At 40.7% G+C, this 13,539-nt stretch overlaps 1 protein-coding gene across 3 annotated transcripts in view; it reads right to left on the bottom strand.

Moving 5' to 3' along the window:
• Positions 1 to 13,539, bottom strand: part of KIF26B (kinesin family member 26B) — a 312,433-nt gene that overhangs the window by 205,963 nt on the left and 92,931 nt on the right. For all 3 annotated transcript variants that reach the window (XR_012774798.1, XR_012774797.1, XM_075496030.1), the window contains exon 3: positions 6,334 to 6,867. Coding sequence is in view for 1 of the 3 variants with exons in the window: in XM_075496030.1 (XP_075352145.1) it covers positions 6,334 to 6,867 (534 nt within the window). In the remaining 2 variants the exon portion in view is untranslated. The remainder of the gene's footprint in view (positions 1 to 6,333; positions 6,868 to 13,539) is intronic.

Raw genomic sequence — 13,539 nt, 5'->3', positions numbered from 1 at the left:
ATTAGAGAATCAGTATACAACTGGGTTGTTAGTTGAGGGGGTGGACAGGAGGAATGAAATACAAATAGCCAGCTCCTGTAATATACAAATTGAATGATCAAACAATCATGGCAAAATGTCAGCTGGTGACATATACTGACTTTAGTAGGGTCATATCTAATTATTAGTGATGGGGTTTAAAAAAGCTTTTAGTCAGAGGAAAGCTACTTCAGAGATAACAACTAATGCACGGGGGATGAGGGCAACAGACGTAATTAAGCAGGGATATAATTTCGGTGCCAATGAATTTGTTTGACAATCTGTTTATTGCCCCAGTCAAACAAACTTTGGAAATAAAATTCCTGCACTTTCAGTCTACAGTCTCACTATAGAGTTACTTTGTTGTTAGAGTCCAGGTCACAGAATTAAAAAAACCCATCAGTGCAAGAGTTTGCACACATTTGTTCAGCATCATCATTCATGAGCTGGCAGTAATAGGAACCAAGTTTTCTGCTATGTTCAGGGAGCCATCACACTCAAAGGTGGATTTCATACATCCAGTGACTGAACTGCTATTGACACATAAGCCATCCAAAAAATTCTGGACCAAAACCTAACTGCACAAAGGCAAAATACCTCCTGCATTAGGTATCTCATACTGAATTGTGTGTGGTCATGTAAGAACATGGTACTAGAAGAGACAGTATACACATCTCCTTTTCTTTTGTTGCTAAGATGCTTTGGCAAAATAGGTCTGGCTCTAGGAAGCATGGAATAATTATAGAAGACACCTGTTAGTCTACAGATGGAGCAACTAACTTGATTTCCGTACCTTGCATTATATGCTTTAGAAGCTACTTAAATTACCCTGGCACTGTTGTAGCAATCATTAACATTTTAGCTTTATCCTGCTGAACACTTTAAGAAGCGACAGAAGTGGCAGCAAGTGGAAGAGAAATAAATTAGACAGCAGAGACTTGGGAAAAAAGCTTGGAATCAAAATCCTGGATGGGAATACCCCCCCACAGGCATTGGCTCTGTATCTGAACTCTCCATCTTGTGCCCAAATCTAATCATTACCAGTTTCTTTTTAAAAGCCTGTGCCTGAAAGAACTGATGTGTTACAAGACAGCCATGACCCAAGTAAACTCCAAACAAATCATTCATCACTGCAAATCTCCAGAACAAGCTGGTACTTTCTCAGAGAGCAGTGTTCTTCTAAACACACATTATACATAAAGAGGAAACAGAAAGCACATACTGTAGGCTTTCATCAATTGTACACAAACAAAGCCTTTGATAACTCTCTGAATAGGCTTGAGATCATTACGCCTGGGGCCAAGAGGCTCTCAGTAGTTTAAGATCTCATTTTCCAAACTTTTGGTCAAAAGGGTCTTTTTAAGCGCAGGGGAGAAAGAAACACTTTTTCCTTTAATATCGTTATGTTCACAATACCCCTACTCAAATCCTTACATGCACTGTCTTTTTCCTTACCAAATTCAAACTTCACAACCTCACGGTCTGGAGCAGGAGGTGCTCACCCACATCAACAGCCATGTTTTCTGTTATCCATCCTTCCCTTTCATGGCCCACAGTGTTCCTGGAACAGCTGGCCTTTTCCAGTTCTCTGGTTCTTTCTTACCTTCCTGTCACTGAAATCTACCAAGCACGCTGTGCTAAATTTTTTTTTGTTTTGCCTTTTTAAATAATCAACTTAACTTAAAGACATGAAAAAGATTCTTATGCAGACCCAGGAAGGTAACTAGAGGACTGAGGAAATGCCCACTGTTTTATGTTCTGCAGCTCACACCACAACGCAGTTCATGCCACGCTTTTGGTTTAGAGGCACACCAACATGCGAGAACCATGCAGTTAATTTAGGTTAAAAGAGGGTGCCCATTCTAAAGAGGAAAAACTACCTCTAAAAAATGGAGTACTTTTACTCCAGAAAAAGTGTTTTAGTGTAAGCAGCTTAATCTAGTGACTATTTTCAACTCCTTTCCCCTTGAAAGCAAACCCTAAATCAGTCTGAACTACTAAGGACTCAAATCTATCTTAATCTCTCTTATTCTTTAATGTGTTGGTTTTGTTTTAGCTACTTTAGCAGCTTTGGATAATAAAGTAATAAAAATGTTATGCGTTCAATTTATTATGACATTCAATTTATTATGACATTCTGTATAAAAATTACGAGAAGCAAACATTTCATCAAGGTATTTGGACTTTTGGCTCCTGCATTAGTATCCCAGGCCCAAAGATTTCTTTTTCTTTAGAAGTGTTACCTAATAACCAGTAAGCAACAGAAATGTACTTAACAGTGTGGTATCCTGTAATTCGCATTAGCAGCTGCACAAATAATTACAGCCCTTCTCAGGTAAAACCTCACAAATTTAAATGAGTCTTCTCTGAGCAGGGAAGGACTGAAATCCCTTTGAGTGATAGGGAGACCAAGAGAAGCCTTTACAAGTGTTAAAACACAGTCTGATCCCCAGGGTATACAAATGCTACCTGCTGATGACTGAAAGAGCACAATTTTCAGACTCTGGATCAAATTCTATTAAATTTTGGCTGGTATTTTCCTACATGTATTCAACAGAAAGGGGTCACTTTTACCCTGACCAAGTAACCATTTCAGCATTCCAGTGTTTGTAGAAGGGTTTTAACAGGCCATGCTTTTTGTTTAAGATCAATCAATTCCCCTTCCCTGCCTCTGATTCCCTGTCTTGTAAGAGGACCACTTACCAGCAAAATTTTATTCAGCCCCTTACAGAAAATGGTATCAGCTGTTCATTTGTGAGCCAGGCCTAGGGGACGTCACAGAATTTTGGAACCAGATCTTTGTTTCTGTCTAGTCAAGGGGTGGCTACACATGGAATCACCTAAAACAGGGCCAGTGGGGACTGATGGGGTCATCTACACCATCTCCTAATCTGCAGGTGACACCAGTTTTTACCTAAACAATTCTTAGCAGCTATTTCTCTGACTTATTCTTAGGAGAATCCATTGATGAGTTCCCATAATACCTCCATGAAATTATTAGAAAGGTTCTTTTACATCTGACATGCTGTCCTGGTTTCAGCTGGGATAGAGTTAATTTTCTTTCCAGTAGCTGATATAGTGCTGTGTTTTGGATTTAGGATGAGAATAATGTTGATAACACACATGTTTTAGTTGTTGCTAAGTAATGCTTACACTGGTCAAGGCCTTTTCAGCTTCCCATGCTCTGCCAGGTGCACAAGAAGCTGGGAGGGGGCACAGCCAAGAGAGTTGATCCAAACTGGCCAAAGGGCTATTCCATACCATACGACTTCATGCTCAGTATATAAGCTGGGAGGAGTTGGCCAGGGAGCAGCGATTGCTGCTCGGGGACTGGCTGGGCATCGGTCAGCGGGTGGTGAGCAGTTCCATCACTTGAGTTTTTTTGTTTTTCCAGTTAAAGACATTATTACTACTTCTATTTTTCAGGCTGTAAACTGTAAAAAGGCTGTAATAAATTACTAAATCTGGTAGTACATAAATTCACATTTGTTTTACTTACTCCTGATAGCAATTACTCTCTCTGCAAAAGTAGATGAATAGTGGCATGCAATTTAAGACTTGCCCTACACTACTGCAGCAGCTGAGCCCTACAATATCACAACATTTGTTTTATTTTTTTGTGTTATTTTTTTCCACCAGAATTGAAACAAAAGTTGTCATTCATTCCCCATAACAAGGTTCTAATTTTAGGCAGTCTGGAGGGGAAGATCCTGGGAAGGGAGCAACATCCTTGAACTTACAACAGTAGGAATCCTTTTTGATGCCTAATATTGCCATAAGTCAATTCTGAGACACAGAATGTCACTTGCAAACTAATGTTTTCACTTTTTGGTGATACTTCAAGGAAGAAAATACGGTCGGTTTTCAAGGTACTCAACCATTTCTGTCAAGTTATCTAGACTGTCTAACGAAAGTTAATTTACAATGAGAGGTGTCTACAACAGGCGCCATTAAGTCTAGGGCCATGAGACTGACTTCTCCCTCGACATCAATTTAACAAGATTATGATGTAGAAGGGTATTGTACTTCTGTGTGAAGTGCAAGGCTTCTTATCCCAAGAAATTATTTCCTATTCCTCTTAGCTAATGCACAGTGAGGTTTTTCTAATCACTGTTCTTAAGGGAAGGCAAGAAAATTTAATTAATATGTAGACATTTGGAAGTAAGTAGCTAGCACCTCTTTTTTAATTCACCTTCGAATCAAGAAGGGTTCTAATTAACATGAGATAATAGATTCATCCTCCTAGTGCTCTTCCCTAGCAGAGTTTTGCAACAGTAAGTGCATAATAAAAAATGTATTTATATGGGAGAGAGACCTAAGATGTTCTGAAAATGCGTAGCAAATAAGATTGGTTTCTGTACACAAAAGCAGAAAAAGCAAAGCTTGCCTCTCCCAACTACTTCAAATTAAAAACAAATTACTTTTCAAAGTTTTTCGTCTTACTTGACTAATTCCCAGTCTGATACAGATACTACATAACCAAACACTAAAATCCTTTCAACATGTTTAAAGACAAAAGCTGTCATTATTATTCCTTGACTAGACAATTAAATGTGACACTTGAGTAAAGTGAGAATTTCAACATTTGAAGGTTGCAATCTTAAAGAGAACATAAAATATACTATCAACACAGTTCATCACAGACCAACATTGCTAGGTTTGTTTGGGGGTTTTTGGTTTGTTTGCTTTTTGGGGTTGGTTTTTTTGGTTGGTTGGGTTGGGTTTGGGGCAGGGGGGAAGGAGCAAAATCTGCTACCAGACTTCAGGTGCTATCTTTTCTCTTTTCTATTTCCAGGTTATTGAAAGGAGAGGGAAGTGCTAGGGAACAGTCCTTAATCTAACTGGAGCCAAACTAGAGGATCAGCCTGGAAAGTTTTGAATATTAGATTCTCCTTAGTGAATATTTTTAAGACAAAAGGAACCATCTAGGAACCCAGAACATTATTAAAAAGTAAATAAAACACATTTTCACCTAAAAGATTGTGAATGCAATAAAACTGAACTGATTTTCCTAATACAAATAATAATTATTCAGTTTTCTTAATGTGCATTCTTTTTTTAGGTTTTTTTCTTAGATCAAACTAAGATCAGATTTTTATTTCTTAGATCAAACTGTGATCGCATACTGACCTGCTCAAATGTGATTCAGGTTCACTAGAGCATAGATCCACAAAACTATAAAGTCACATATTTTCCAGATAAAATAACTGTAGTTCACTTCTGGTTTTACCAAGTCTGCTTTGGTGCATGACAATATCTTAATGCTTATGAACAATATTGCTTTTTTCTGGCTGCAATATCAGTTGCCCTCATACTGATAAATGTTAAATATTAATTTAGGGATCTATCTTGCAATCTGTTCATAACTTAGTAGAAAGACCAACTTCCAAAGATATTTATGTGCCTAAGGAAGCCAACAGGGATGGCTGGGAGAACTCAAAAGAATAGGCTTATGTTGCAATCTGCCAGTGCTTGGGCACTCTGCAGATCCCACCACCTGCAGCTAAGTGCCTCAGAAAGCCTACCTCCTATCATAAAAGCCCCTTCTGTGCAAGCTGGTGTGGATGGGTTCTACAGGTACTTATGGGTGTGGTGTGCCAGAAAACAGCAGGCCAAAGAGAACGAAAAGAACATGATGAGAAGTACATTAAAATCTCCCCAGAACTGCTAAGCTCTGGAGACTAGTGGACCTGCTGAATCCATGAGAACTGATAAAAATCAAAACACCAAGAATCAGTCAAATCTGCAGAAGGCCACCAGCACACACTAGCATCAATAAGAATGTATGTAACTTAGAACACATCAACAAAGGTAGTGCCTGCTATAATTAGACAAAGAATATAGGATCATATGCACACATGATGAACCAAAGGACCCTCTGGGTACTTCCTGAACATCCACCCAGAAGTCACTGGTGCACCAGTGATGCTTTCCACTTGTGAGTAAACAAGTGTGGTTGGCCTCCCAGATGTTTCTCCAACCAAGTATTATGAGCAAGAGTGACTGTGAACTGCGTGAGGGAATAATTGTATATACTGTGTGAACACTTATCTGCTATTAATAACAACAGTTTGGGTCTATTATTAATAAAACAGCTGAATTAGTAAAAGGTGTTCTAATTAATACTGGTTGTGATCTGTGTCTCCCCCAACTCAATCACCTATCAGGGAAAAGAGAATTTACAGCACTCCTTGTTGAGGTTCTCACTATGTGAATGGCTCTACTTCTCCCTAAGCGGAGCAAGCAGTGTTAGCACGCCCATGCAAGCTTTGATGGGAAGAAAATAAACATATTTTGTTATTTTAAAATACTTACTTGGTATGGATATAGAGTGACGCCATTCGTTCTTGACAAAGACCAGGTGCCGTCAAGGTACTGATGAGCCTGGATAGCCACAGAGTTGAGAACGTTACCGTTGCTGGGGCTGGTGGCCATTTGAAAGCTGACCTTGGCTTGGTGTCCAGAAGAGCCATTTTTCTTCTCCACCCCATTGACTATTCCTAGGCTGTTGGGTTTTCCACTGTGTTTGTTGGCAACAAAGCCTGTATAATTAGATGTAGCATAAGGAGCAGGCACATATGCCCAGTCCCTGGGCTGCAGGCTGCCCATGTGCCGGGGACTCACTAATGTGGGGATATTGGAGAGAGGTGGGGGAGAGCCTGGCGAGGCATCGTAATGTTCTGAGTTGGCGGCCTGCTCTAAGGTCAGCACCATCTGAATGGCCTCTTGCTTCAGCTGGTTCAGGTGTGTGGCACAAACATCACATCTGTTATCCTTCTCGTTCCATGCCTTACGAATTGTATTGGGAACTTGGAGTTTGTCATGAATCACTGAAGAGAAACCTGGGTCCTAAAAATCAAACAGAGAAGGGAGGGGGGAAACAGGAGAGAAATGTTTAACCATGGTCACCACAGTGAAACGTTATTACTGCTGATTGTGCATTTCAAAAGCCAATTTATGAGATAAGCTTAGAATGCAAACAAAGGCTATTAGATACAGTCAACATATGCCAGCAGCAGAGCTGAACAAAAATGAGAAACTAGATTGTCTTGGAAAGAAAAAATTCTTTTACTTTTACTGATAAATGGCAAATATAATAATTCCACTGCAAGCTTCAATGCATGGCAGAGAGAATGAATTAACCTGCTTCACACCACTGCACCTAATTTCTGGCTTGAATGAAGTCTACTCTTAGTTACACAGGTGAGATCAAGAGCAACTCCACTAAAACCAGTGGGCTTGTAGCAAGGTTCACAAATCCATGTACTCATCAATGCCAGCTCTTGGTACTCAGAAAATCCAGGAAATACTCTGCAACAAAAATGTAAAATTTCAAAGCCTGCCTATAAAGAAAAAATGTGTGCTGGTTTTGGCTGGGATAGAGTTAATTTTCTTCACAGTAGCTAGTATGGGGCTGTGTTTTGGATTTGGGCTGAAAACAGTGTTGATAATACAGGGATGTTTTCGTTACTGCTGAGCAGTGCTTACACAGAGTCAAGGCCTTTTCTGCTTCTCACCCCACCCCACCAGCGAGGAGGCTGGGGGTGCACAAGAAGCTGGGAGGGGACACAGCTGGGACAGCTGAGCCCAACTGACCAAAGGGCTGTTCCACACCATATGGCGTCATGCTCAACATATAAAGCTGGGGAAGAAGAAGGAAGGGGGGATGTTCAGAGTGATGGCGTTTGTCTTCCCAAGTAACCGTTACGTGTGATGGAGCCCTGCTTTCCTGGAGATGGCTGAACACCTGCCTGCCCATGGGAAGCAGTGAATGAATTCCTTATTTTGCTTTACTTGTGCATGCACCTTTTGCTTTTTCTAGTAAACTGTCTTTATCTCAACCGACGAGTTTTTTCACTTTTACTCTTCAGATTCTCTCCCCCATCCCACCGGGAGAGGGCAGGGTAAGCAAGCAGCTGTGTGGTGCTTAGTTGCCAACTGGGGTTAAACCACAACAAAATGAAAACACAGAAGTACCATCACTCTCCCAAAATCCTTTTCAGAATTCAAAACAGATGGTTATTTGATAAAGTTTTCAAGAGCTTTTCAGCATTTCATTTACCAAGAACACACTTTTCAGACAGGAAATAACTCTTTCTGTTAATGAAATGTTCTACCACTATTTTGGGTATCTACTGATAATGTCAAATAAAACAATAATTTTATTTAGAAAATAGAACATGTATAGGGTCAATAATTTGTAATGAATATTTTTTTTCATGGAAAGCCTAGTTTTGGTGCAAAACCATGTGATCAGGTTGAAAAACCTCTTGCCTCATATCCTTACCTCACAGGTAGATCTTTGAATGGCAGTGGTGCTCTCCACATAGCAATATGCCACCCTGATCTGACTACAGTCATTGAATGCTGGCCTAAATTGCAAAGTGCTTCAGTAAGTTGTGAAGCCAAACAGCAGTCTTAGCAGGGGCTTATTACCAAACTTGCCTAGTTCTTACAGTATCGTGCAGTTTTAGAAACGCACAGCAACGATGTGTGTGTTACACAGAGCAAACAATGACAGTTATGTGATGGAAATATTTCTTGGAAATTTCACACCACATTTTTGTGGTTTTACAGACCAGGCAGGGCAGACTTCACCTTCCCCTCCTTAAGTTTTGGAGGCTTATTGGTGGATTTTCTTATGACTACTCAAAAAGATTTACAATCAGTAGTATCAATTTTTTTTTCCTCTTCTCTGTGGATTTATCAACTTTAGCAGCAAACTGAAATCAGACTGGAAGGGGGGTGGGGTGGGGTAGAAATCACACAAATAGACACCACCCTTATCAAGTAATTTGATGAACCCCATGCCATCCAAGATAGACAAATTTCATGTCTCAATAGCTTGGCTATACTGGGAAAGAATGGGTAGGAGGTATAACATAGGGAGGGAGAGAATTCATTGGTAGAGGGTCATATTCATTATGATCCGTCTTTATTATATACTCAAGCATTTTATTTTCACTGTTTAACTACCGTGAACAGCTCCTCAGCATGCAGTGATTAATTGATTCATAAATCATGGTGCCTCTTTATGCACAGCAGAAAAAGAGCAGTTCTAGCCCCAGAAGCCCAAGAGAGTCATATAAGCTGATTGGAAACAACAGGAGGCTGAATTCTGATCAAGCCTCAAGCTGGCCATTTCTATTCTATGCACAAAGTGGGTCACAGCATCAAAGTGTGTCAGGAAGGCAGGAACTGGATTCTGCACCAACCCTCCCCCCTTAACCTTTGGGAAAGGGACTGGTGGAAAGCGGGGGAAAAACAGGATGCAAGAGACGTCAAATCTTATTTTCCATCCCAGACCATAACTAGGTCAACAGATCACATCAGATACAGGCACCCCATCCATGATGCCAGGTATGCAGGGAAAGGACTCTCACCATAATGAGGTAGACAAAGCTACCTATATAGCTGAAGTGAGGTGTGAGTCTTCTTTCCAGGCTGCTCCACGTCAGTCCAGGAAAAAAACTTGCCAGCTCTTCCTTCAGCTAGCTAATGCCACAGAGCTATCTGTTGTTCTTTGGAAGTTAACTTCCCTTCGGCAACTGGGCTTGAACCCAGGTAATTATATACAACATTCAGATCCAGCAGCAGTTCAACATGGAAATTCCTGGATACTATGATAAATATTCCAAGGAAATAAAGCCTTCTCTAAAGTAAGCAAATGTCAGCATGATATAAATATTCAAGTAGCACACCAGCTTTAAAGAGTGCTGGACAGCAGTGAATTCAGCTTCATCTCAGTGTTAAAACAAACATCAGATCATTCTCTGATACAACAATAAACAGAGAGAGAGGGAAGGAAGACTGTTCCTCCTCAGGAGCAGAAAGGAGGAACGCAGACACAACCTGAACTGATTACTCCCAAGATTGGCCCTACTAATCTATCAGACTCTGCTAGATGGATAGCTCAATACTGAATCCAAGTCTGGAATATGAAACAGAAAAGCCTACAGGACAGCAAATAAATTTGGAGAAACTCAGGTTCCAGAAACACATTAGTCACATTTTGTTCTCAAAACAAAACTGATAGACCCTAAAAGAGAGTTTACTTTCTTATTCTGCACTGGGCAGCTCCACTATAATTTCGCAGAAGAATTGGCTAACAGGCTTGCAACACATTTAGCAGGAAGGAGGCCAAAGCTGGACAGTCACTACACCCTTGCTTGTATAGCAGGGAAATGCAGCTACATGGCACTTCGTTTCAGTATTTCATCTGCAAGTAATCACCTGCACACATTCCCCTAGGAATGCTTATTAGTTCAATAAATAGTATCTTGTCCCATATGAAATGGTGATGGGCAAACCTAGTGCTTTGAGTTAGCTGCGCTAAGCAGCAGGAGTTGGAAAGGTTATACTCACTACTGAAACTTGTGAGGTCTAAGAAACTCCATACTCCCTGGCATGAGAGCAGATTTGCTTGTGAAATCTGAGGTTGACACTGCAAATACCATTTATATTTTGGCACCCATTTCCAGTCCTGACAGAACAAAGTACAGTGACACTGAAAACTGAAACAGGACTTTAAAAATCACAAAAAAGTTTGGTTTGAGTTCAGGGCAAAGGTTCATGATGGTTTCCTCTTATTGCTGTCATGGTTCACCCATCTTTAGTATAAACAGCATTACTATAAACTCCTATTCCTATAATAAACAAATGAAGGCATGTAAGAGGTCTGAGCTTCAGGAGATCAGTCACAACGCAGACCATAGCATAAATGCACAAGGCAAGCAGGGAACTACACAGAGTGCACACTGAGCTTTGTTGCAAGGAGCCTTTTCCCATTACCTTTCAGTTTTCAAGCTCAAGTAAACACCAATTCCAGCTATGTTTGGTTGTTCATCTTCGCCATTATAACCAGCTAGTAATTAATCCCTCATCTTTGGCCCTGAACTAAAAACCCGCATGGGAAAGACAAAAGAGGGAAGGAAGTTTTGCTTTTTAGAGGCCCGTCATAGATAGGTATGTTGAGGAATTCTTGCTTTATCTAGTGAAAACGTACCCAGCAAACAGGCACTAGTTAAGAAACGCTGAAGTACACAGACAGCTGTACCAGGGTAAATGCAGTCCTGACCTCGGGAGGAGGGGAACAGCACTACTGTATGATCATGTAAGGTAATGCAGAAGCATCTCCCTCTCTTTCATCTCCCTTTGTAAATCTGTACCTTGCTGTATAGTTTTCATGACATTTTAACTCCATCACTAAGAAAGCAGACTACAAACAGAGTAATCCTTTCCTTCCTGCTACCCAGCTTGCTGCCCATCTTCCTCATGAAGGAAGCAAACAACCACTTTCAGCATGAAGCACAGTCTGTTTCACACATACATTTGCACAAAGCTCACAAGGAAACATGATGCAAGCAGGCAGAGCTCAACCGGTGGACAGAGAGGCAGGCAAGAAATAGGATGAGTAATTTGCACTTTTACATGTTACATGGGATCTAGCTGATCATAGATTCATATACAAGCACCTCATATGCATACTACTTTTTTGCAAACATATAGCAGGCAGACACTAATATAGGACATACTCTAAGATTTTGTGCACAAGTGTATTTGATTCGGTCAACTATAGCCTACGCAAATTAGACATTGTAACCCTATGTCATTACGTCAGAGAAAACTCAACTATACAATGGATCTCAAGACCTTCTTATCAAATTGTGTTCTTCAACACCGATATTATTCATGCTCTTCAGGGAAAAACAAAGCAGTCAATACTAACTAAATCACAGAGGTCAGCTTCCACTTGAAGATGCTTACAGAAGACTCACGGAGTTCTTTTTTTTCTGAAAGGGTCCAGGCAGCAATGACTGCTGGTATGTCATCCATCACACAAGGTGAGGGGAGAAGCAGAGGAAAGCAATGATCAAAGTTCTGCCCAGGAAGAAGTGTGTTTTCCAGACTTTCACTCTCCACAGGCGGGGAGTAAAAGAACTAATTAGGAAACATTAGTAGGAGGCAAGCTTTAACCCTGATAAAAAACACATGTTTTTCCATGACTGTGCAAACATCTCTGCTCTAAACACAATCCTGTTAGTCCATGGTTGGTCTCTATTTAGGAAAAAAAAACCAACCTCCTCTGTTCTCCTTTCTGTCTTGAGGGTGTACTTTCCGGCCCAATAAAGAGATTATACTTGTAAATTTACTTTCCAGAGACACTTGGGCTATTTTCCAAGTGACTCTGCACCCTAACTTAAACATATCCTATCATCTTCTAGGCTACATTTCAGAGATTTGCTGTTTTCAGCATTCCAGAGCCCCAACAGTTGAAACACAGCTCCTCACCGTTACAATGGCACCACTTCTGTTAAAGCAAAAGTATGTTCAAATAAACTGAAGTCAATAGGAGCTTTTCCTCAAATAAGCATGACAGGATACATACCATGACTATAAATTAATAGCACTGTACCATCAAACTGAGCTGGGAACCCCTGGATAAAAATCAGTTAGCTTTGCTAAGTAAAGACTGAATCATCTGAATTATCTAAGGTGGCAGGATTTCCGCTAGCACAAGCAGTGTTTTGGTAAGTAAAAGCCAAAGTTGCACATAAGCAAGACCAAGCGGGCAGTGAGGTGCCCTCATGTTTTCTATTGCTCTGTACACAGCAACTGACACCTTCTCTGGGCAAGGCCACATTGCCTTACCCTCTCTATCACAGACGACTTCCCTCACACCCAACATGTCTTCTTCACATAAGCCATCCATTACAACTCCCAGCTGAGCAAATGAAACTATCTCATCTTCTTTGCTAGACAAGGAGAACATATTTCCCCCTTGTCCTTCTGAAACTCTCTCCTTTCCCCAGCAGGAACGTCCCCCTGTAAGCACTGTTACTACATGTTGGGCAGAGGAGAGAGGAGGCAATCCTGAAGTGGAGAGCTGTAAGTAGGGAACTTGGGCAAAAGGAGAGACAGAGCTCATGAGGAAAGCATAGTGGAATAAGAAAGAGGTTTTTTACATTAGCCTGCTTCCAGCAAGCCCTTGCAAAGAGGCTGTCTTACCAACTGCAGTAAAAACCTCTGCAGTGTTATCATATCCCACCCTCTTTATCTATTACCATTTTTGTCCCTCAAACTTGAAGAACTGCTTTCTGCTGCTGACTTGAGCCTTCAGCTTTCAAAAAGGCCATAAGAGTGCTCCCTGTCCTACAGTCAGTATCTCCAGAACATGTCTGAGGGACTAGTTTGTTTTTTTTTTTTTTTTTTTGGGGGGGGGTGTGGGGGTGGGTGGGAAGGCAAAATCAAATCTTAATCCTGTCTGGTGTAGCCCACACAACATTACTATTTTCAAGTGTTTTTCTTGAGCTGGCACATACTATTGACATTTGGACCTTTATAATTTAACATTTGTCAGTATAAACCAGCCACTCTGCAGCCAGAAAAAAGTGCTCCCTTGGTTTAGGCTCTCTGTTTTCTTATCTGAAAGAGACAGAAAGTCTGAGCAAGGCTCACCTTACAAACTTGCAGCAGCAGGAAGCAAAAGAGAGAAAACCCTGGAAAAATAAGAGGATTAAA

This window comes from Mycteria americana, chromosome 3 (assembly GCF_035582795.1).
Source record: "Mycteria americana isolate JAX WOST 10 ecotype Jacksonville Zoo and Gardens chromosome 3, USCA_MyAme_1.0, whole genome shotgun sequence".
Classification (NCBI taxonomy): domain Eukaryota; kingdom Metazoa; phylum Chordata; class Aves; order Ciconiiformes; family Ciconiidae; genus Mycteria; species Mycteria americana.
The sequence above is the reverse complement of the archived record's forward strand: the minus strand, read 5'-3'. Positions and strand labels throughout refer to the sequence as shown.